The sequence below is a fragment of the Monodon monoceros genome, unplaced genomic scaffold, assembly GCF_005190385.1.
Source record: "Monodon monoceros isolate NGI ecotype Baffin Bay Population unplaced genomic scaffold, NGI_Narwhal_1 Super_Scaffold_18, whole genome shotgun sequence".
Classification (NCBI taxonomy): Eukaryota; Metazoa; Chordata; class Mammalia; order Artiodactyla; family Monodontidae; genus Monodon; species Monodon monoceros.
In genome coordinates this window covers 106625399-106651892 of record NW_021703774.1, presented here as the reverse complement: position 1 = coordinate 106651892, position 26494 = coordinate 106625399, and the positions used below count along the sequence as shown (strand labels likewise).

The window sequence follows — 26494 nt, the reverse complement described above, 5'->3', positions numbered from 1 at the left end:
AAACAAACCAGAGACAGATGGCAATTAGTCTTTAGAGGGAAATAAAAAACTGTGGTGAATTTTTTTTCAAAGAATTGTTACAGCGAACTTTTAACACTCTGAAAACAATAAAAGCAACAATGTAAAAAGAAGTATTATAACAAAACAATAGCAATTTGTATCCTTAGAAATTGCTTCACTAATTGACTTGTTTTGAAACCATGCTAATAATGTACACACATAATAGCCAATTATCATACATATTAGGTTTGTTCATAAAGTAAATCCCTTATAAAAAGCTCCTCTAAGTGCATGTAAAAGAAAATAAGGCATACTAATATTAATTTTAAATTATTCCATTTATGTGAATTTTTAATTTCTAGGCTTTTCATAAGCCCATGCAAATAAGTGAGCTATATAAATATATTTCCTCTTTAATACAGAAGATATGGCTTAAACATACATACTGGATAGTCTGGATAATCTCTAATGCTATACTATGGAAGGAAAAAATCATTCCTAAAACCAAACAAATGAAACCAAAAGCCAAGAACAGAAAACATCAGACTTGTCACTATAGTAAGAATGAGGTTAAGTCAATTTCAAACACACCACAAGTAGTTATGAACTAAGAGATGATATACCTATAGTAGAGGAAACAGGAAAGAGTAATTAATGGTTGTTACATATAAGGAAGGTAGGTAAGATACTAGCTAAAGGCTAGAATGTGATCACAAGGAAATATAGAAGACATTTCTGACACCAAAAACCTTAATAGAGACAATATTGATTTAGAAAATGCTCTCAGCTTAGCCAGGAATTTAGTTTGAGAGCTTAATTTGAATTTAAACATGATCATAAAGGAAGTTTCCCATCTAATAAATCTTTTAAATTTGATAGACCATGGTTCATTAGTTTCTTATGCATCCTTCCAGTATTTGCTTATGCAAATGTAAATAATATATTACTATTTGTTTCCCTTTATTACATAAAAGATAGCATATATGTCCTGTTCTGTTTCCTGCTTTTTCATTTAACATCACATCCTTGCCATATTTTCAGTACACAGAGATTTTCTTCAAACATTTGTACAGTCACATCACAGTATTCCAATGTATGGATGCCCCATAATTTGATCTAGTCAGTTACAATAGACAGCTACTTAGGTTCTTTCTAATCTTTTGTTATTTCAAAACATGCTACAATGAATAACCTGCACATCATTACTTTGTATGTATGCAGGTATGTTGGTAGGACGAATTCCCAAAACAGGACCACTGGGTCAAAAATACATTTGTCATTTTGAGGGAAAAGGAGGTGTAAGGATATTTCCTAGGTCTGGGGCTTCAGCATCTAGGTGAATAACAGTGCTATTACTTGAAATAGGAGAAGAAGGAGTAAAACCATGTTTTAGGGTACAGGAAGGAGTTTCATTTTGAACGTATTAAGCTTAAGGTATCTACGGGACATTCAAGCCTACTGGATATAAAAATCTGAGGCTCAGGAAAGAGATGGCTGGAGACACAGACCTGAGAATGATCAACTTAAAGATGATAACTGGAAACTTGGGAATGACTGCGATAATCAGGGCAGCATACAGCATGATATGAGAAGGCCTAGTGATAAGAGAAGGCCATGAAGAACATCAGTAGGAAGAATGGCTAAAGGAGTATGAGTGGTAAGAAGAGGCAGGATGGGGGTGGGGGTGAGACAGGCAAACATGCTGCAAGGAAGTCAAGGAAAGAACGTTTCAAGAGTTTAAGGTAGCAGTTGGTACCCAATAAGAGTTAGGTTAGATAAGAAGAGTGTTCTGGATTGGTCATTTGTATGTTAAAATCATTCAGGATGATGGCAGGACTCCAGTTGGAAATCTAACCATAGGCGAGGTATCAAAGTCTTCACTGAATAAATGGGAATGCCCAAGAGTTCTGTAGGTGATGTTAAATACGAAAGGCAGAGGTGGTGCAAGAGTGTGCCATGAGCCTCCAAAAAGCCTTATTCCTTCATTGAGCATAAGTTCCTACTCAATAGTAAAAAGGTAATAACCTGGAAATAGCACTAAGGAGCCAAGAGGATATTGACCAAACTTCTTTTTTTTAAATTTATTTATTTTATGTATTTATTTTTGGCTGCGTTGGGTCTTCATCGCTGTGCACAGGCTTTCTCTAGTTGCGGCGAGCGGGGGCTACTCCTCGTTGCGGTGCGCGGGCTTCTCACTGCAGTGGCTTCTCTTGTTACAGAGCACGGGCTCTAGGCACGTGGGCTCAACAGCTGTGGCTCGCGGGCCCCAGAGCGCAGGCTCAGCAGTTGCAGCGCACGGGCCCAGCTGCTCTGCGGCATGTGGGATCTTCCTGGACCAGAGCTCGAACCCGCGTCCCCCGCATTGGCAGATGGATTCTCAACCACTGCGCCACCAGGGAAGCCCCAAACTTTTTCTTCAATATATACAAAGAGATACAACATATATAAAGTGCTTGGCATATAATAATAATCAATACATGTTAGACATACAGTGATGATAATGATAAAGCATTTTGTACACAGTACGCATGCAACAATTGTTTATTCACATTCCTTAACTTATATCATGTGATCTTTACTACTATCATTAGTTTCCTACAATGAATTGCAACATTCAGTGTAAAGAGCATTGAGTTACAATTAGAAAGTGAAAATGCAATTTTCTGTAGCTGCCAAATAAAGACACTACTAACCCTTTAGGGCATAATCTTTTTTAAAGGTTCCATAGTTGTTCCTTGACAAAGCAAGACTTGTTAGCTCTTATAAAACTCAATATGCCCTGGTAGCTTGAGACTTGCCCTGTAATGCAATTATATTAAATCAAAACCTAAAAGATCTCCAGAAAAGATAACTTTATACCTTAGTGAAACATGTATTTCAAATATCATTATCCTTTATATGATTAATATGCTAAACAACTATTAATATAAATGGAATTTTAAATTAACCCAAGTTCAAGATTACTTTGCTTCACTATAATTTGAGGGCAAATAAGAGAGAATTATTATAACAAATATTAAGCACTTAAAGTATGCTCAATGAACATTATGTTCAATGAAGTAAAAATTATAGTTGCTTTTCTATAAGCAGACAAACGTCACAGGAAAAATAATCAAAAGATTTTATAAAATGAAACAGAGAGATGGTACTCATAGTGCGTTGTAACATGTATGATATGACTACTCATCAGTCTAGAAATTAGCTATATGGCCTTATCCCAAAAACTTAGTGATAGGCAGGAGCATCTTAAAGCCATATTGCCTTCTTAACATCTTTCAAACACTTTGGGACATAAAAACCGTAAGATAATAAAATTGTGGTGACAATCTTTAATGTGACAGGAGCTACTTCAAAAAAGACTTGGGGAGAATTTATGATGAAGTTTATTTAATGCAACACAGTAAAACTTTTATCATGTACTTGAAGCAGGCAATTATTGATAAATAAAGAGCTGGGTCTAGTTACATCTCTTAAGCTGCCCTGTAATAGTTAGATACTATGAAACCATATGCCTCTCACCCTCATTCAGGCACAGGACCAACTACACAGAGAAATTCTACTCATCCCCATGGTGGGATATACGTATCACTACACTAAAAACAAGTCATTCTAATCTCTAAAACTACTTCTTCTCAGAGGCTGGTTTGAAGTACCTATATTTTATTAATTCTCAATCACAAAATTCACCCTGTTCTCTCTGCCTAAAACTCTAATAATCACTAAATAAATAATGTTGACTTTTCCAATTTCTTCTCTTGTACTATGAATAGATTTTATACCTTAAATTTTGCACCTGACTGAAAAAAATCTGGTTTGTCTGGAGCACTTCATTCTGTATTCCAGACAAGCCAGCTACTAAGAATGCATTAAATTGTGAGTAAACTCTATCATTCACTCCATTAATATCTCTTCTTTTAGACCTACTTAACAGTTAATTATATTTTAAAGTTTACTTGAAATGTGAGTTCACGTGGAACAAACACATGAGGCAACACTATTACTGGCCAGTTCCCCAAATCAACAATACCCTTTACTTTGAGCCACGATGAGCCCTTGTGTATATTTTATTGCAATTTCAATGATATTTCTCAGGCAAACCTTAAGTCATCCCATTGGCTTTTTATCAAGAATGAAAACAGCTCTAGGTTCTTCTGAAAAACAGGTTTACTGAAATGGAATATACAAAGAATAAAGCCAAGAAATACCCAATTCATAAATTATGTAAACTCTCAATTTTAGAAAAGAATGCTTCTATGAATGTTTCATTGACCTATTGTCATACCTTCTGCATAGGCTGCAAATTTCCAACTAAGGACCTTCTCTTATAACAAATAATCAATTCAAACCACATCACTTCATCTTTTTAAATTATACACATTTGACATAAAATTTTTATCTCCAAGAAAGTCTTCAACCAAGACAAAATCTCCTTTTATTTAGTTATAGAGTGTAATTTTCTGAGGATTGCTATTTATAAAATTTTTCTTTAATAAATTCATAAAATGAGTCCTTTGCTGATTTTGTTAATTACACATTATTAAGGGAAAAATTCTACTTTTTTGTAGAAATGACCCATTTTTTAGTAGAAATAATATGCCTTCTTCCTTTATAAAATAAAAGTAACCATTATTTCTGGTTTGCTAAAACTTAAGAGAAAGAAAAAGTGCTTTGGTTTGCTCCCTCTCCGAATTAAAATGCTTGGGATCGAAGTTTTAGTTATCCAAGAATATAATATTAAATATTCTATGAAATATAGTCATTCAGAGTTCAGAGATTGGGAAGCTCAGTTATCTGGAAAGCCTCAATCCTAACAGTTAGCTTTAAGGATTTCAACTAATAAAAATCTCTTGAATATGTGCAAGTTGAACCTTCCTCCAATTCTCACCTAGACAATTAATTGTGTGTAAAATAAGAAAGCAAATTAGAAGAGAAAAACAAACGCTATTACAGCAAGAAAAAAAAAAACGGTAGTTGACAGTAGAGAGAAGAGAAAGACTATCAAAATACATAGATGATCTAGAAATACATACCAAAGCATCTGTAGGTGAAAGGATGTGATAGCTGAGATATGGTTCAAAATAATCCAAGTTTGGGGAGAATCAAATGAGGGGTATAAATGAGACAGGTTTGGTCATGTGTTGATTATGGAAGCCAGGTGATGGATAAAGAAGGTTTATCATAGTATTCTCTCTACTTGTGTATATGCTTGAAAACTTTGCTAATAAAAAGTAAAACAACAACAAAAAACAAACATGGAATTATAAGCCAATAGGCCTCGAATATCGATTAGTTATGAAAAATGTCCTAATGGCCAAATTCAAAGGCCTTTTTTCTGTTCTCATTTTATATGATCTCTCAGAATGACAGTGCATCACACCTTTCCTTAACACTCTGTAGTCTCTTGTTTCCCATACTTTCTGACTCCTTTCCTCTCAATCTCTTTAGCTGTTTCTTCTTTCTTTGCCTGCCTCCAAAGTTTGGAGATCCTCAAAGTTCTTGTCTTTTCAAACTCTATAGACAACTGCAAGGCGTTAATTACAACTAGTGCCAATGACCATCAAATTGCCGTTTTCTACCCCCACCAGTCGGGGTATTAGAAGTGTATTTACAATGCTATACATTGGATTGCATTCATCACCTGGGTCAACAGCAGATCCCTCACATTCTACTTATATCCTCTCCTTAGCTGTAGGAGATATATCCTTGATATATCTACTGAGATCTCCTACTAGTACATCAAATTCAATATGTAAGTTTGAAAAAGAAACCCAATTCATAATCTTTTTCTACATTTCTCCACCGAAAGCAGTAGCTTTCCTCTCAGCTTTCTTACTTCTGCTAATGGAACCCAATCAACCAGATGTCAAAGTCAGGATTGTCTGGGCCCTCCCTTTCTTCAAATACTTTCAATTCTATTTCTTCCTGCTGTTGCTGCTGCTGCCAGATGCCATCCAATCTCATTACCTCCTTGCTGAGACTATTGCCAAGGCTTCCTAACTGGTTTTCCTTCCTCTTGTATCTTCTAATTTCAGTCCATCACACAGACTTGCCAGATAAATATTCCTGAAGACTATCTCTAAAGATTTCACTCCCCTGCTCAAAAATCGTTGATGGATCCCCTCTGCCTAGTAAATAAATCTAAATTCTCTAACCAGATAGTCAATGCCCCTTATATTATGTCAACTCCAGTCAAACTGAACTCTGATGACATTTTATTTATCTCTCTATGAAGAAAAGGTGCCCTTTTCCTTCTGTTAGCTACTACAGTTAATTTAATGTAGGTCTCTTCCTCCCAACACTTGTTGGCTGTTTGAGGACAGGGACCATATCTTGGTATCTCCCCACAGAAAATAACACAATAGTGTTTGTAAAAGAAGGAAAATAAGACTGCAGAATAAAACCAAATTAAATTTAGGCTACAAAATAGTACTTCAATTCTCTTTCGTGCAGATGTAGTCTTTCCAGAATGTGTACATAAAAATAACATCTATTTATTACCTGTTATTACATTTATATCTGGGTATTGGCTTTCACACAGACCAACAGCTTTGCTATCCCTCTCAAAAGCCTCTCGAAGTTCTTTCTTGACTGCTGCCGAGCCACATAATCGGTACAGGCCTACTACCTAGAAATAAAATTATGGCCACATTATGGTAAATTGGATAAAGAGAAAATATTATAGTGCAGTATGTATAAATCACATGAACTTGGCAATCTAATATGTTCTGATGGCATTTAATTAAAAATATCTCAAACATAGCTTTTGAAATCTCACCATAGACTATACTGATTATAGTTATAGTTATATAGTTTAATAAAAAATTATATTATTTCCTTTAAATCTGAACAATATACTGTGATTTCTGTAATGCTGCCTATCATATCTTAAGCAAAGATACAATCCTTACCCTTTAGTTTTACATGCTCAAACAATATCTCCATGCCCCAAGATGTTGCCCTTTCACATCTTTTGCTCTAGACTGAAGTAATACAGCACAGCAGTTAAACTAGGGTTTTGGATTCATAAAGCCCCACACTATCACTCCTTGCTTGGTGAATTTGAGCAAGTTACTTAATCTCTTTAAAACTCGAAAAAAGTATATTTTTGAAATAAGGTTCCAGTATACTATTTGTGTAAAGTTATCTTTAAAAAAAAAAAAAAGTTTCTGAGGAAGAAATAAAAATAAATCTAGGATTTTTTAACTTATCAAATTAATTGATTATAAAGCAATGAAGGAAATTCAATTAAAATAATATATTAAAGGTAAAATAAAACTTCTAGTTCAAAATGTATATAAGATGCAAAGACATCACTCACTCTCCCCTCAACCTACGTTAAAAAGATTTGTTTTTTAAACACTGTTAGTTCAGTATAAATTCACTAAGAGGAAATCAACATGGTATCTTAAAGAGAAAACATGCCTGATTAAGCAATTGGAGTTTTTTAAAATGATAAACCTTCAAGAAAATTGAGGAAAGCGGTTGTCACCTATACTTCCACATCAAAGACTATTTAGGAAGTTTAATCACCTTGAATTGAAAGAAGTTACAGATAAAGAAATTATTTCAAGACAGAAATAAAGTGAAAACACCCAGTGCAATCCCCAAGGATTTGAACTAGGAATCACTTTAAAATGCTAAAAGTGATCTAGAGGAAGAATGCAAATGAAATTTCCCGGTTTACTTATGACAACCTCTTCTGAGTTTTTAAATAACTGATAGAATACACTACAGAAAGTGGGTCTCAACATAGGAAAGCGTCAGTAATGGATACATGGAAATGTTATCCAAAATACTTGCGATGACAAGCATTAAGTATTAATTGAAAGATAGTAAAGAACCTACAACTATTTCTAAGAGAAGGTAATTCAAGGTGCTGCTGCATTCAAAAGAATCAACATGATATGGGAAATCGGGAAGGTACTGGAAAGAAAATTCAAATTTCCTGTTCTTATCCACATTCATGTTACATTCACATCATCACAAGAAAGAAAAGTAGAACGGTAGATGATCCAGACAATGAAACTAAAATATTAAACAGGATCAAAGGAAATGCTACCACATGAGAAGAAACTAACTTGAGTACAGCCCTTCTGGTGTATGCATACTTAAGTGTCACAAAATTTCATAAGGATGTATCCTCTTAAACTTGAGAAAGAGATGAACCTAGAACAAATTAAAGAAAGCAATACTTCAATAGCAAGTAATAAATTAATGGAACATGTTATCCCAAAAGCTGCAATTACAAATATAGTTTTAAAGGTGAATAAAAGAAGGAAGAGCTAATATAGATATGTCAGGCAGGGATATTTTAGGATATATCCCTACCTTCAGAGGCTGACTTCTTGAATCAAACACTTGAAGTACATGCTTGATGCCTCTATTGAGGACAGAATCTGAACCGGATGGACCATGAGGATGATTTCTATACTAATTTTCCCTATTGGAAGCAGGAGACAGGTGGTAGTAGCCTTCAAAGTATTTCGAAGATATCACAAACCATTTTTTGTTTGACTATCAAAACCTGATGTTCATTGTAAAAAAAACAAGAATAATTACTGACTAGAGAGGTAAACAAAATTTAAGCAGTATGCTGCTCTGTAAACTGCAGGCACAATCAGCCTCTTTCTGTGCGTGTGTTGGGGTGCAACAGGGAGAAGCACAAGAGACAAAACAAGAAAAGGTGTTGAAAAAGTACAGCTCCAAACATACAACTGTAAATTTTTTTTTACTTTTTATTTCACAGGAAATAATTCTTTATTAAAATAAAACTTTCTAAACTTTAAGTATAGAAATAAAAAGCATTGCTAAAAATATTTTCTTGCATTTAAAATCAGTTATTACAGTCTTATATACTTGCTCTTTATAAAATATTTTCAGAAAATAGACTGTAAAAGTACAGCATTATTTGAGTTACTTATTTTAATATACAATTGTAAAAGTTTCTGTTTAAATAATTAGCTTTAAAGTCTGCCTAATCTCTGGCCTCCCTACATGCTGCGTGGAAAAAAAAAAATACAGGAAAAACAGAGGACCTTAAGAAAAAAGTAACTGGACCAAAAGTTGGATTGGAAACTGAAGGCCTCACTTCCACCCAGACAACGTAAACTTGACTTGATGGAATCACATATCTGAAAAGAGGTTTCAAAAATTCAAATGTCCTACCTCTCAGCTTCAGGAAGCTACTGCATCTATTTTTATTTAATATAAGCAAAAAAGACCCACAGAGATTAAGTGACTTGCCCAACATCACACAGCCAATGATGGATGAGAAACCAGAATCCAAGTCTCTTGTACCTTTATACAAAACTCCACTAACTTATGCAATTTCTATCATTTCCATGTTAAATTCAAGGTAGATTATTTTAAGTTTGCATCTACATTCTTATAAAGAAATCATATTTCAGATTTTGTGGTATTTATCCTCGATATTTTTTAATGAATGTTATAAATTCTGATAGCACTAAAGCAAAATACTTCAGAACATAATGATGCTTAGGCTTATTTTGTATTGCAAAAAATTAGTATAAATAATTACTTAACCTCATTAATATCCTCAGTCATACACTGTTTCTCATTGTCATAGTCTACATGTATAAATGAAAATAAAGATAAGGTCTACTAACTAGTTAACATTTACATATCTTATTACAAATAACACCAGGTTTTTTGTTTGTTCTAATGAACTGCTTTTACCTTCTTTAAAAGGAAAAGAGAATGAGATGTGCTTTTATTAGTAGGACCTCTCCTTATCCTCCATGCTATCCCAAAGGTAAGACATGGATAAGCTTATGCTTTCCAAAGAGTGGAACTGAGGGAGAACAGGGAATAAGGGCAGGGAGTTAATTTTAGGAGTGAAACAGGGTTATAATATTCACTGTCGAACTCTCTACCAAAAGAACATCAAAACATTCAGAAACATTCCTTAAATGAATTAGGCTTAGCCTATGTTATCAGCTCTGGCTTTTCCTAGGAATGCCATTGTAAAGCAATCTTCATCTTTAAGTATAAGACCATGCAGCTCTGCATCACAACATAAATTATGGAACCATCTAGCACGCTTTCAATCACTGACAACATAGGTTAAGGCATAAATTACATCCTAAACAGCAATGGAATAAAAATAAAGAATCGGAATGAGAAAAAGTCTAAATTGGATTTTTTTAACTTACCTTGAACTCCTTCCCCCAAGACTTACTATAAATAAATTTAATTATTACTCAAATAGACAAATAAGGGGGCAGTAGAGAAACACAGTAAAATAATACCTGACAGCCTCTCTTTTCAATTTCCATAATACATTTCTGAATCAGGAGTGGTACCATCAAGCCTATATTTTCTTTCTCTACAACTTTTCGAATATCAACACCAAATATTACTGGTTCTCGATTTATATCTAGTCCATGAAGTGAATTCTCCCACTGTTCCAAAAGAGTCACTTTCACATAAATAAGACCTCTAGGTTCAAGTTTGACAGCCAACAGATGTGTCTTTGTCACTCTGAATAAGGTGGGAAGAACAACAGTTCCATGACAACACACTCGATTTTTTCTTGGAGTGGGTTCCCAACTGAATACTACTAATTTCAAATGCTGTGCATTTTCAATTTCTATGTTGAAAGTGTGATCCATGTCTAAAAACGTTGTCCGACATGTGAGCAAAGCTGTTCTGGCTTTGTTTACTGAATCTACCTGAATTGCACAAAAGACATCTTTTGAATCTATCCGAGGTGGTTTTAAATCCTCAGCACCATAGAAATGCACACTCATGAGCCCAGATATGTACTGAGAACACTTAGGTTGATCAGAAAAGCTATAATGTCTAAAAGCATCAATGTCTATTTCATTCTTGCTACAACTATTTGGAATTATTTCTTTTCCTTTTGCAAATTTGTTTTCACATCCATGTTTGCTAGATTTAGCTATAAGTTCAGGAGAATCTCCATCACTGAGGTAACCACTTTTGCAGGAATACTTAGAACTCACAGAGGTTTTCTTCTGGTAGCTGTGCTGAGAAGACACACTAGTATCAAGATGGTACCGGCTTATAACATTCCTCTTAGCAGCTGTGGTTGTGTTCCCAGAAGGTAGAATAACAGCATGATGAATTTCTTGCCAGTTACATTTAGACAAGGAAGGAGTATTATCCGGACTGTTTCCATAATTCAAGTTTCCTTTAACACTTAGTTTCCGGCTAAATTCTGGCAACCTTTTCATTCTCATGGAAAGTTTCCTCACAGTTCGTGGAGATTTTATTTTATCCGGGAAAGACCAATGAATTGAACTGCCTTTTTTCACAGGGCTAGGGCTTGGAGAAGATGGTCCTGTAACTCCCAAATCAGGCTTATTTGTAGCAGCTACTATCCCAGGACCTTGAAAATAAAAGACATTATAAGGTGAAATGTTTTGAGTCCTACTTTTATTTTTACTTTATAAAACACCAACTTAACAAGCTCTCACATGGACACAAATCTTTCCTGTTTCATCTTAAGGGTGAGATTTAGTCAAAAGTTTAGATGAATCTCCATTACCATGTTCAAGCAGAATATCAAGATCTACAAACGGCTTCCGGTGGAAAGAAATATCTCCCTCTCCATCTGCCCTTCTATTCTGACGCTTTGGAGGAAAGGTAATACAGGTTCCTTTTAAATCTTTCCCACTGCAATATACTTCAGTGAGCATGTGTTTATAACTGTAAACAGTGAATATCAGAGAAAACTAGGAAAGCTTCCTATTTTAATATGTTCATTTTAACATATTAAAACATTAATTTCAACATGTTTCCTATTTTAATATGTTTATTTATAAATTCTACCTAATATAAGAATGATTCCTCTATATTTACAATACTCTAAAAACTAAATTTCATCACATAGCATTGCTGGTTAAAAAAAAAAGTTAAAAACCAAACAAGTGTATAATTTTGACAACTAAGAGCCAACTTAATTGGCTCTAAAATTCTATTAGAACAGGCTTCCCTGGTGGGGCAGTGGTTGAGAGTCCGCCTGCCGATGCAGGGAACACGGGTTCGTGCCCCGGTCCGGGAAGATACAACATGCCGCAGAGCGGCTGGGCCCGTGAGCCATGGCCGCTGAGCCTGCGCGTCCAGAGCCCGTGCTCCACAACGGGAGAGGCCACAACAGCGAGAGGCCCACGTACCAAAAAAAATTGTATTAGAACATATCACCAAAGATTATATAGAATGAACTCTAGTTAATCAAGAATAACTGAATAATGAATATCATAAACCTACCTGAATAATTTTTTAAATGTATAGACATTTTCTTTCTTGTATTATCTTTATGCAATAATTCCGTAGAACTTCAAAAGCTAAATTAGGGCGTTTCTTTGCTATTTTAATATATTAAATGACAGTACAGAGATAAAGTATGTTTTCTTATAATTTTCAATTTTCATAAAAAGTGTTAAAATTCTTTCGAATTCTTCTCCACACAAAAATAGTTTTATTTTTTCCTAAATGTCAAAATTACTCAGGTTTACAATAAAACGTTTTTTAAAAATTCAAAAAAGTACAAATAAAGTAAATAATAGCCCACATTGCCAAGAGATTAACCACTGTAAAACCACACTACCAGGAGATTAATCATGGTAAATATTGTGGTGAAAATAATATTAAAAGTAGTTTCTATTGTTATTATTAAATTATTAATATTTAGTTATTATTAAAATTAATACCAGCCAACATTTACTGAGCTAGACAAAGTGTGAAAAATTAATTTAATAATTAGTATGGGCAGACCCTCATTTAACTCTCATAATAACCTTCAGAGTTAAGATACCATTACCACCCCATTCTCCAGGTAAGGAACCTCATGCATGAGCTAATTTGTCTAAGATCACAAAGCTGGTAAGTGGAAGAATCAGGACTCAAACCTAAACACAGGCTTTCAGAATCTATGCTCTAAAGTACTACGCTTTCAGTCTCTCCATCCTTTTAAACAATTTTCTGTCCATACATATACATCAAACTGATTTTCAGATACCTTTTCTCAACTATTATTAAGAAGTTAAAATATTCCATTTAACCTTAAACTTTCAATCCCCCCCCCAAAAAAAAGAATGTAAAGACTAATCAATTTCATTTAAAAATCTGAACCTGTTCCTAGTAAGTTTTCAAATTAATAGAACAAAGTGAAAATAACTTCTAAAACTCTGTTGGTATTATCCCAATTATTTAAAATTTAAATTAATTGTTCATACTTTATTTAATAATTCCTTATAAAGATCCTTAATGACCCTAATATCAGAGGTTACTCTATGTAATACTACATTTGACAACTAAAATGAGAAAAAAGTGTTTATTCATTTCAAAAATCAGTAGATTAAATGACCTTTCTTTAAAGTATTAATATAGTATTCTCCCCCCACCCTTCAATGTGTCCTATTGACAAAGTAGTTTCTTTGTAGAGAAAGGACTATTTTAAGTATGCCTGCTGGGCTTTTCTGGTAAGCAACTAATAAGAAATGGAGTGTTTGATAAACTAGACAAAGCGTTCCCTTGTACTGTAAATTGTAGTACAATTCTACTGGTTTCCTGGTCTAAAACATTCTATAGTAGTCAGAGTCCTACTGTAGTCTACAATCTATTTTGTCATCGCCTAAAAAAGCTACTCAGTATATGAAATTGCTCTAGGTTTTATTAAATCAATAAAGAGTTAATCTAACATACTGACTTTTTTACATATTATGCATTAAATATCTCCTACTGAAGTCCTTACCTAATTATTAAAATGAAATACTGTATTTGTTAGCAATTTCTACTGCAGACAAGACTGAATTTATTTTTTTTAAATGTTTTGTTTTTATAAAATCCAAGAGCTGAAATATGACCAATTTGAACAATCACTTAAAATTAAACCAAAATTATACTAACCAAATCACAGATTAGCTACAGCTTATAAGGGGAAAACATAAAATGAAAATCTTTAAATATAAATTTATGAACCAGGCTTGAATCAATTGAAACTGGCACACTCCTTCAGCATCTAGAGCAGTAACTGGCACATACCAGAAACACAGTGTTTATTGAATAAATGAATTAACCAATTGTTAATTGTCTATAAATTGGTGAACCTTTCAGGAAATACAATATAGATATTACCTATAATAGTTACCAGCTAAAAAGACCAAGTAAAGATACTAGTAATGGATCCTAATGAAGCAAAATAGATCATGATAAAGATCACTGCAACAGTAGTGGAGTCTATTAACACCCAACATTAAGGAACCAGTCAAACAGATTAGGGCACATCAACTCAATTAAATACTTTAAAAATAGGGAAACAATCATAAGATTAATCTACATGTAACAACACAAAATATAGATAGCAAGTGAAATTAGCAAAAACCAAAAAGAGTCCACTATGTCAGCAACTAGGTAAAAGATACATAAACAACCAGAAGTTAAAAGGGAAAAAACAAGTCACAATTGTGTTAGGATGATCATAAAATTGTCATTCATATTAAAAATACTTAAACTTTCTTATTTCTTAAACAAAAAATTATTTTGAAATTCAACCATTCTCTTTGCCTATTTCTCAACAGATTTCTGCCAATGTTGCTAAAGAAAACATACCACTTTAGGTAAATGACCTTTCTGATCAAACTAAAGCAAAAAGATGACATATAAACGAACTGTCCAAATACTTCCTTTGGTCAACTTAAGAACGTGCTTGTTGTAATAATATACTTAAGAGAAGAATAACAGTAAGAAAGGAGACATAATTGGCAGCCCTACTGTACTTTCAAATTTGGGTGGTTTTTTTGTTTTTTTGGTAATGTCTGTCAGTCTTTACAGATTCACAATTTGCCGCAAACATAAAATAATAAAGTTTAAAGACAGTACTTAAAGTGTATATCACTTTACAGACACTGGCTCTCTAATGTTGCTCTTATACTTACGCCCTCTTGCCTTTTCTGCACCATTCCAGACCCATCACTGTCTGCCCTACTCCCGCAAGCCTTCCTCATCACTCCATCCTGATCACAACCTCTGTTCCAAACTATTATTTTATAGACTATTTATACCTCTTCCCATCCATATTACAAAAGAAACACACATTTGCTCTGGAAAATCAGACTACAATTAGAAATGCACACACACAATTTTAATCCCAACACAGGGGGTAACGATGGGTCAAGCATTAACAGTTCCAGGACAGCTTTTCATTGTTTCTTTCAAAATTGACATCATACAGTTCACACTGTTTTTTAACTCACTTTCTTTCTTATCAATATAATATTTACTCCTTCTCCTCATACCCCTGAGAAAAGGATCCAAATGCAAGTAGATTAATTGTAAAGTACAAAAAGATCAGCAAGAAAGTGAGAAAATTCAAGGTGAATTATCAAGCCTGCTACCACTATGGGCACCTGGAGCTTAACTTCATGAGAAAACTCTGGGAAACAATATACAATTATCCCACCCAAGTGTGGAGGGAGCTGGGGTAGGCCTATACCAACTCCTGTCAGTCACTTGTTGAGGGGCACTCCCAGGATGTCCTGCAGGAGACTCTCTAACACTTTGGAAGGAGTCCTCAAGTAGAGATGCAGATACTGATTTTTGGAAGTAGGCTGCCTCCATTTAAATAAGTAATAAAACCCAAGGGATATGGACAAGTACTAACAGCATCTTCTATACCCCACATCTTTGACTACTCTGTATCATTTGAAATTTTATAAATTAAAATGACTCATTATATAGAACTGCTTTCTATTCAACATTTAATAACTGCAACTAAAAGTGCTTAGGTAGTGTTTTCTTGGGTAGTGTGTCTGGGACTAAATTTAAAAAGAAGCACACCAGAAATCAAGGCAATCAAGGAAAAATAACACCATTAGGTTGAACTATATGAATTGCCAGGTTTTTGTTTTTGTTTTCAGACCAAAAACTGTTAAATATTGGCAGTTTCATATGGTTCAACCTAATACATATCAAACTTCAATTATTTCCTTTCTGGGTTCCATATTTATTGTAGCACCTATTTGCAAGATCTTTACTTCTACCTCTCCTTTCTTTTTCTCTTCTTCCTTTCCTTTGTTTCTGAGGAAATGTAGGCACAAAAGTGAAAACTAATGACTGCTAGTACACTGAATATACAATTTTTCATTTGTGGCCAGACCAGGTGTGAATGAATGAATGAATAAATGAATGAATGAAGCAAAACAAGACATACATGAAGAATATATCTCTTCCAGTCCCTGTGACTCCATTCTTTCAACTAAGAGAAAAGTAATTACTGCCTCAAAGGATAGACATACTAAAACCACACCATACACACTAAAAGTTGGTGTAGGACTACCCCAGCTCCTTCACCCCTTACAAAACCAAGTCTGTAATAGGAATAATTAAACCACCATGTATATAAAAATGTTTATAAACCTTTTTCAGTTTTATTTTCATGAAAATATACTCACTTTGTAAGGAAAAGTACATAGCTACAATAGACATCTATATTTAGTTTTAGATACTGCCAAAGAATTGAAAAATGGAAGAAGGCAGATATATGATCATCTTTACCTGCAAAAGGAGATTTCAACGTGGGACTCTCCTCTACTATTATACCTTCTTGTGTCTTGTGTCCATGCCTTTGCTTGTACTGCTCCACAAACTCTGTGGAATAGATGGAATCTATAGGATTTATTTCATTTGACTGTGTAGTCTGAACATCACCTGTGTGTTCAGAAGAGCACAGCAAGTCTTCAGTGTGCTGCTCTTCTTTCATTAGGTCACTACCAGATAATACTCTCAAACCGACATCAGGAAACTTCAGAACAGCAGAGTCTGCCTCCCCAAAACTCAAGGCATTTGAAGTACCAAAGTCATCATCCTCAGGAATGGGGTTGTACCATATTTCTCCTTCATCATCTGCATCATTTTCCTCATTAAAGTCTAATGAACAGTCTCTTGATAATGAAGAATTTGTGGCAGTACACACCATATACGTACAATATTCTTCAGATGATTTGAGGAAAGGTCGTGACAGCTGCAGTTTAGGTAGAGAAACGGGTGAGATGGATAAATGACTTATATCTTGGCATTTCTTATTTTTGTCTTCCAAATTAAAAGATCTCAGAGTACTCTGATATAGCCAATTGCGTTTCTTTGACACAGTGATGCTATTAAGTGGCTTATGACCCCTGAAGCCAATATTATCCTTCAGATCTTCAAGTTCTCTTCTCTTCATTGAAGACTCATAGACATTTTCAAATAAGTCTGTTTCAAAGAAAAAAGAAGGCAGAATATAATGCCTGGCATACCAAGAAAGGCATGTCACTTAAGACCAGTTATTAAAATACTATTTTTAGGGGCTTCCCTGGTGGCGCAGTGGTTAAGGGTCCACCTGCCAATGCAGGGGATGCAGGTTCGAGCCCTGGTCCGGGAAGATCCCACATGCCATGGAGCAACTAAGCCCGTGCACCACAACTACTGAGCCTGCGCTCTAGAGCCCGCGAACCACAACTACTGAGCCCGCGTGCCACATCTATTGAAGCCCACGCGCCTAGAGCCCGTGCTCTGCAACAAGAGAAGCCATGACAATGAGAAGCTCCCACACCGCAACGAAGGGTAGTCCCCCTCACCGCAACTAGAGAAAGCCCACATGCAGCAACGAAGACCCAATGCAGCCAAAAATAAAAATAAATAAAATTATTAGAAAATATATATATACTATTTTTAAAAAGATAAAAAGAAAGAAAAGTAATATTAATCACATTCAGAGACAAAAATTGAACAAGACAAATTTTGGATTTTCCACCTAAACATGATTTCTATTATTTAGATATCAGACTGCTAGTATAGGTATCATAAGAATTCTAAGAAAAAGGATAAACAAACTCTGAGACTGCCTTTATAAATATCATAGGGCTAAAAAAGCTTTACCCTAAGCAAAACATGCTTTATAAAAAGCTTGTATAGAATGCTTTATACACAGTATGCCTTTAATTAATATTTGAGTAATTTTAAACTCACTGCTACAAGGACTTTGGCAAACACAAGTAAGATTACTACCTTTTCATACAAAGATTAACTTTGAATAAATCTTTCAAAACAATTGTGCCTTACTTATTACTGAATGTCTTACTGATTATTAAAATTTCAAAATAACATCTGTTTCCTAACCATATAGTGCAGTAGCAACTTATGCAGAGTTTAAGTTCTAAATATCTAGGGCAAAAATAAAAATAAAAGTCCGTAAGGAGGCCCTTGATTAGGACCAGGTATCCTGTCTCACAACAAGCACAACACAGCTATATTATTGACAGGTACAAACTTGAGCAGCAAGAATACAAGAATGAACAAAATAGCCCCTGCTCTTAAGGAATTCATAGCCCAATGGAGGATGTCAAATACTTAGATATGTGTATGTATTAATATAATGTGATAAGACTCTAAAAATGTATATGTAACATTAATTCCATATAAAGGGGAAAATTTTTTGCACTTCCAAAGAGTTACATAAAGCCAGCTTCCCGGCTTCAATGACAGTCAATAAGCTAAATAAATATATATCATAAACTAACTCACTACCCATAGATAATTAAAACAAAACCACATTTCGTTCGTGCCCCGTTGCGGCTGGGCCCGTGAGCCAGTGAGCCATGGCCACTGAGCCTGCGCATCCAGAGCCTGTGCTCCACAACGGGAGAGGCCACAACAGTAAGAGGCCCGCATACAGCACAAAAAAAAAAAAAAAAAAAAAAAGGACCTACTATAATTTTTTTTTTTTTTTTTGCTGTACGCGGGCCTCTCTCGCCCGCCGCAGAGCACAGGCTCCGGACACGCAGGCTCAGCGGCCATGGCTCAACGGGCCCAGCCACTCCGCGACATGTGGGATCTTCCCAGTGCAGGGCACGAACCCGTGTCCCCTGCATCGGCAGGCGGACTCTCAACCACTGAGCCACCAGGGAAGCCCCTTTCAGAGTTTTTTGATGTACATTGTAAATGAAATAAACATGCTTCTACTTGTACTATATTCCAAGGAACTACAATGAGAAAAATAAAGCTACCAGTATCCCATATTTAAACCGATACATCTATTGATATGTAATGAATATGTAATATTAAAAGGAATAATTACATCGTGAGACACAATACAACTATTTTTCATGAAACTGCAAACTACATAAACTTGAGATGAAACAGTCTGCTTGCTATTGCTGAATATTTAAAAACACATAATGCTGAAGTTTAGAGATAAAGAGGTACATTATTATACGTTCTGATAAAAACCAAATTTATTCCGTTATTAAAACTGAATATAAGCGACACATTATTCAAGGTAGAAAATTTTACTTGGGCAATTATTTATATATAACTTAAAGGATTTCATTTTTATCTCAGTTAATTAAATGGATGCCTATGAATATAAGTTACACAGAAATGGAAAGCTATTTACCATCTTCTCTTCACTCCCCATTTATGCTAAAATTAATGTTAAACCTTACTGGCATAAATGTAAAAGTTACCTTTAGCTTCAAATTTTATATATATGTGTGTGTGTGTATATATATATATTGACATTTATATATTTATATGTTGAAAGAAGACAAAAGTAAAAAAGATATAAAAATAAGTGTGCAAAGTTGCAAGGCAAAAAAGTCTTTATTCTCTTGCAACTATAAACGTTATGGTATAACTATCAGACTCTAATTAGTCATTTTCCTTGAAAATCTGTAAGAGAATGCGGAAGTGGCAATTAAAAGTTTTTCACTCAGAAAAATATTTACATAGTGGTGAACTACTCAAGCCAATTTTGTGTTCTCAACTATTACGTATTTCATAATAAATCTAGATGAGTTACTATTACTAAACATTTAACTAGTGCCCCAGATCAAAATCAACAGCAAACTTTCTGGGAAATTATGTACTGCAGCCCTCATTGAAAATGTATAGTATCTACAACATCTTTTCATCATTTAAAACATTCTACCGCAAAAACAAACTTGTTTTAGCTTACTTCTCTTTTAAAAATCCTAAATAAAAGCATTCTTATGAACAATGTATTTGAGCTTAAATAAATAAAAGCAGCCCTGCTTATAGAGTCAAGCTTGGCAGCCCAAATGAAATTACTAGAATAAACTTAAGCCTTAGGTTTACATATGAGTGTGTTTATATGTATGTCTTTATCTTTCCCAGATAAATCTAAATGAGGAGAGGGGTACAATGAAAAGAAAAAAGGTATTTTTCTATCTTTTATTTTTCCTCCCTTGTGACTAGCAATAAAAACTCTTAAGAAAAAAGCTGTGTGCTAGCTTTGGGGACAGGAAAGTAGAGAAGGAAACTTTGAGACTCTTTTCAGTTCCCTGAAAGTAATGAGGAGGAACAAGAGAAAAGAAGCACAGAAGAAAAGATGAGTAGAATAAATAAGTGCTCCTAAAGTGGTGTCCTCTAGTTCAATTCCCAATGCTCCCTAAAGCAGTCCTTCTCAACTTCAGATCATTTCACTCTCTATCCAGAATCCTAATATATTTTCACAAAGCCTGCTTGCCTTTCTCTTGATAACAGCTAAGCGCCAGGCATGGTACCAAATGGATTATCTTTTTTCATCATCACAGCAACCTGAGGACTGAGGCTATGCAGAGCTGAGTAACTTGTCCAAGGTCATAAGGCTGGTAAGTGGTAGATTTGATCAGAAACCCAGAATCTCTATTCTATTAGCCATTACACTATATGGCATTCTTTCTTGCAGATTCTAAAATCTCACTTTTGTTGGTGCAAGATGAGACTAACATGGAGGGATCTGCTTAAATTTGTCATATATAAGTAGTAAGTATAAATTCATACACATAAAACTGAAGCAGAAAGAGCTCAAGTGCTTTGCTCTAATAGGGGTTAGTTTAAGTATCAAGTATCAGAATAAAGTAGAATGCTTTTTCAAAACTTTTTAAAATGTATCAAGATAGGTGATTGAGATACTGAGAATTCTAGAGCCTACTACTCAAAGTGTGTACCAAACAGCAGCATCTACACTGCAAGTTCGTTAAAATGCAGAATCTCAAGGTCCCACCCCCATACATATTAAATCTTCATTTTAACAAGACTTTCAGAGAATTCATATACACATTAAGTTTGAAAAGCTCTGCTCTATAACTGTGAACCACACGTTGAGTGGCAAAGGTCTGGAAAACAGCCTTAGGATTCTCAAAACATAAACACCACTTATAAATGGAGGACTTTCAAAAATCAACACAACACTATTTTCTGCTGAATTTGTAACTCTCAATGTTTTCCTGCCACCAGCAACTCCAATGTTTTATGGCACTCTTCCCAAAACAAAAAACAAAAACAAAAAAATGGACTCACTTGCTTCTGGGGCCACGATGGCAGAATTTCTAACAGAAGAATTTAGAGCTAGAAGACACTCAAAAAGTATTTGCCTATAGTTACTAGTCTTGAAAGGGCTAATGCATAAAAGAATTTGTTGGAAAAATTCATAAAGATAATGTAGCTCATAAAGTTAAGAAATTGAAGCTACAAATACTTGAGAAGGGAATAGATAGAAATCTGCATTAACAGTGTCAACTTCACTTTAAGATATAATGCACAAGATCACACCAGCTATTTAATACTACCTTTAAAGAACTGTCTAAAGATTTTGAACAGAATATTACATGCCCCAATTTTTTTTTCTTTCACAGATCACGGAGCAAGAAGAGTAGAGTCAAAGTAGGCTAATTATTTTTAAAGCAGTAAAAGGCCAAAATAGCTCAACCCAGTGCTTTCCGATTTATTTTTGAGTACTATATGCTAATTAAAACTTATTTATAAAGAGTTATAATGAAGTATAGTCAGCAAATAGATTAAAATTCCTTTGTAACCTTAAGGCTTGAAGAAACTTTACAATATTTACCATGTGTAATGACTTTAGATTTCTTAAATAATCATCTCAATTAGTAACAAATTGGTCAATCTGTGAGCACTACATTCCCAACTGCATCAAATCATTGGCAGTATTATACTATCAAAAGTTTTAGTGGTTCTTAGTAGGAGCCAGAAATCAAAACTGAATATCATTTTGGCTTCCATTTGTCATATGGCTTCAAAAATTTCCAAAACACCTAAGTAGATTAGGTATTTCTATCTCCTTACATAGTTATTCTGTGTTATAAATTCTAACTATAACTATTTTGAAAGAAAACATCGCCACAAATAATATTGTACAGAAAAATGTGATATAAACCTTCTAAGCTGTTTTTTTTTAATACATTTATTTATTTATTTATATTCATTTTTGGCTGCATTGGGTCTTCGTTGTTGGCGCGGGCTTTCTCTAGTTGTGGCGAGCAGGCGGCTACTCTTCGTTGCAGTGCACAGGCTTCTCACTGTGGTGGCTTCTCTTGTTGCGGAGCACAGGCTCTAGGCGTGTGGGCTTCAGTAACTATGGCAGGCAGGCTCAGTAGTTGTGGCTCGCGGGCTCTAGAGCACAGGCTCAGTAGTTGTGGCGCACGGGCTTAGTTGCTCCGCAGCATGTGAGATCTTCCCGGACCAGGGCTGGAATCTGTGTCCCCAACACTGGCAGGCAGATTCTTAACCACTGCGCCACCAGGGAAGTCCCCTTTTGAGCTATTTAACATCTTTATACAACCAAGAATGTACTGCTTCATCGGGACTGCCCAGTTAACTTTTAAGAAAACATGATTAAAAGTAGAATCCAAGTAACCAATTTGAACTAAACATTTAAAGGTAAAGGTTTAAGATGGATAAAGCAATTGACTAAAAGAAAGACTTTAAACCTATTCTAGGATTCCCCCATCTTCTTTGCAACTTTGAGGAAGTTACTTACCCCTCTAAACCTTGTTGAAATTCCATCCATCTCCTCAGTCCAAGCAATTTAATAGAATTAATTGGATCAAACCTCTAAAGAAATTTAGAGTCCCTTTGACCTTATATAAATGGGGTTTTGGAGTCATAAAGACCTGAGTTTGAATCCACATAATAGTTTGAATCTATATACTAGTATACATAAACCAAATACTAGTTTAAGTGACCTTGGGCAAACTACTTAACCCCTTCTTTGCTTTTGCTGTTGTTGTGCAATAACAGCTGTCATACCTCCATGGAGGGGGGAGGGGAGGGAAGTAATAAAGATTATATGAAAACCCCACAAAGTATTCAGAATGGTTTTAATAAGTTCAACTAACCTTCATAAAAAACAGTTTAAAAAAAAATTAACTCTTCAAATCTATACTAGATATATAAACATTGCACAAATTATTTTTATCTTTCCTAAAAGATGAACTGATGATTTGAAAGGAAATAACATCTGAGAAAGTTTTTAAAACCAGAGATTATCTAAGCTTTTGTTTAGATTTCTTGTAAAATATCTAAAATACCATCACATAATAATTCTAATGTGTCATTTAATTTCTTTTAAAATTGGTTTCATTTAATTAGTTTCTCAATGAAAAAATCAATGAATTCATTCCTAAGAGTTACTACAGTTATTATTAGTTTTAAAACACTTCAATGTTTACACAACAACTGAGGGTGTTAAAAGCCATCAGATAGTAATGTCTAACCTTTGCAACAAAAGGGTAATACATATTTTACTGAAGTTTTATACAGATTTTTGTTATGGCTAAAAATTAACTGTCTTAAAAAGAGTTAACTGAACCAAAATCAGTGGAGGTAAAGATATAATAGCACTAAAACGTAATAAATGATTACAAATACTTTACTACTGGAAATGCATATTTTAATATAAACTTAGCATAAAGTACACCTCTCTTCACAAAAATTTACATTCTACTATCTTTTTTTTTTTTTTTTTTTTTTATTATTATTATTTTTTTGCGGTACGCGGGCCTCTCACTGTTGCAGCCTCTCCCGTTGCAGAGCACAGGCTCCGGACGCGCAGGCTCAGCAGCCATGGCTCACGGGCCCAGCCGCTCCGCGGCATGTGGGATCTTCCCGGACTGGGGCACGAACCCGTGTCCCCTGCATCGGCAGGCAGACTCTCAACCACTGCGCCACCAGGGAAGCCCTCTACTATCTTTTTATTCAGGTGGAATGGAATAAATTTGAGGGAAATTGACAGGTGTGGGTTAGAGATTTATAGATTCAAAAGAACTTCTCATTTTGTATACACTTGAAGTGAATTATTTGATTTGTCCTCATTGTGTAATAAAAAGTTTTGTGAACTTTGTTTCTCCCCGTTTTTTGTTTATTGGTTTAAAAAGTTAATGTGTACAAACCTAGTCCTGTAGGATTTGTAATTCTTAACAGAGAAACTGCCAAGTACTGTGAATACTTTTACATTTAAGCATTTAATATTTTTTAAAGTATTACTGATGTGTAAGTCATTATGTTCACTAAAAGTCTTTAAAAGTGTAGTCCGAAAGATCATGTTGTTTTTGGCTCAGTTTAAAGGTACTTCTTTCACAAGAGAATTCTTTTACTATTTACAACATAAGAGATTTCTAGAATGGATAACTTAAACCTTCAGTGAAAACTAAAAATCACACACATAAAATAGGGAGTAAAATCCTATTATTAGGACAAATATACTTTTTACAAATTCCTTTAACTGCCTACACTTTCTTAAAAAGTACATAAGACATACTTTTCTTCTGATTAAAATCCAAGTGCCCTTCATTTTCCACAATAATAAGATTACCCACATTGTTATGTTTTTAGGTGGGGGGGGAGGGGAGGGAAAGGTGAAGAGAAGAAACGTGAAATCCTACCTGACTAAAAAGAAGTATTACCATGATAGTTTTTTCGGTTTGGTTTGGTTTTGGGTTTTGGTTGTGTGTATCTGTGTACACAAACGTTTCTGACCGGGAGGTGTAATGAGTAAAATGACAGTTTATGAAGCCCATAAAGTCTAACTTGGATCAAATTCAAATTCACAAACTCCACAAAAGTCTACAGATTAGCCCTGAGCTACAAAGAATAAAAGTCAAGGCAGCGCCGGCCAACTCTTAAGCCGAGACTGAAAAGCAAACTGTGGTGAACTTAACCTTTACTCACTGTTGCGCTTAGAACTAGGTACACTGGTTCTTAGAGAAGAAAAAACAAAAACCCCAAGTTCCTCATGCCACTGTCTTAAAAAAACAAACAAACAAACCCGAGATAAGGCATTATACTAGGTAACCTGGAAATGGCATTAGGCTGCCACTGACGTGACCCTCACTTTGGCACCAGCACGTACCGTAGTCTGCAAAACCATACCTTCTTCTTCGCTCTTAAGACAGAAGCCCGGTCGGTAAACACATTTTGATTGCAAGGTATCCTACCTGTCAGTGTAATTCTTTGGTCTGGCGGCACCGAGACGACTTGGCTTTCCCGCATTTTCAAAGCGCCCAGATTTGGAGACGTTGCCTGCGCTCGGGTGACTTCGGGGGGTGTCCTACGAGCGCGACCCTTCATTCCCAGAGACAGCAGGCGTCCTTTGTACATCCACTTCTGCAGCTTCTTGACTGTCACCGCGGGCGGTTTGAGGAAGGGGAGCCCCTCCTGTCCGTCTTCTTTGCCGCGGCTTCCCGAGGAGCGGCGGGGGTCCTCGGAGCTGGGAGGCCGGAGGCCGGAGGGCGCCGCGGCCCGGGAGCTGCCTCCGCTCCAGCCGTCCATCCCGTCTCCACGTGGCGGGGGCTCGTCCGTTTCCCCGCGAGCGCCGCACCTGATCCAGCTGTCGCTCCGCCACCGCTGTAAGGAAGGCGGCTTGGCACCCACGCGGAGGCTGTCGAGGCTTCTGCTGCAGGACAGCCGCATCCGAGGAGTCCGCGGGCGGCCTCCCCCCGACTCCCTCGGAGGCGACCGGGGCGGGGACACCTGCTGCCAAGGGCAGTCGCCGCCTCCCCGCTCGCAGTCTCGGGGGGCCGCCGCGCCGCAGGGGTAAGGCGGCTGGTCCGGAGCCCGGGCTCCCGCAGGGCAGCCGCGATCCGCCCTGCCCCGGTCGCCCTGCCGCCTGCCCGAGTCAGGGGGCAGGTCGTGCATGGCCTGGATCAGCAGATAATAGGCCTCTCGCAACTGGGTCTGCAGCCTGCCTGTCTCCAGACGGCCGCCCTCCGCCCCTGGGGAGGAGCCAGCGGCCGGGGGAGGCGGGGGCCACCGCTCCGCCTCCGCCCCCTCAGGCTCCGGCGCGGGCTGGGAGCCGCTGGGCAGGTTCTCGTAGTAGTCGGCGTCGTCCTCCTCGTCCTCTACGCTGCCCTCGGAGCCCGGCGGAGCGTGCAGAGAGGCGCGAGTGAGCCCGCGGCCCGAGGGTGCGGCCTCCTTCCCGCCGCGCGGCCGAGGCCCGAGCGCCCCCGACCTCTCCGGCCGCCCTCCCGCGACCCGCGCCTCAGGACCCCACGCCTGAGGCGACGGCGGCGGTCGCTCCAGGCTCGGCCGGGCTCCGCCGGCGCGCTCGCGTAGGGGTCCGTCCGGAGCACCCCCGGCATCTCCCTCGGCAGCCGAAGAGGCCGCCACGGTGGCTGCTGTGGCCACCCGGCGCCCGGGCCCCCCGGCGGCACGAGGACCCCGCCTCCCCCGG

General features: G+C 36.6%; 1 protein-coding gene across 1 annotated transcript in view; it reads right to left on the bottom strand.

Moving 5' to 3' along the window:
* Positions 1–25974, bottom strand: part of SYDE2 (synapse defective Rho GTPase homolog 2) — a 34937-nt gene extending 8963 nt beyond the window's left edge. Inside the window, exons 1-4 of the mRNA XM_029231173.1 lie at positions 25260–25974; positions 16540–17235; positions 10269–11371; positions 6499–6625 (exon numbers count right to left, since the gene is read on the bottom strand). Of these exons, the coding sequence (XP_029087006.1) occupies positions 6499–6625; positions 10269–11371; positions 16540–17235; positions 25260–25959 (2626 nt within the window). The 5' untranslated portion in view covers positions 25960–25974. The remainder of the gene's footprint in view (positions 1–6498; positions 6626–10268; positions 11372–16539; positions 17236–25259) is intronic.
* Between the last annotated feature and the right edge of the window lie 520 nt (positions 25975–26494).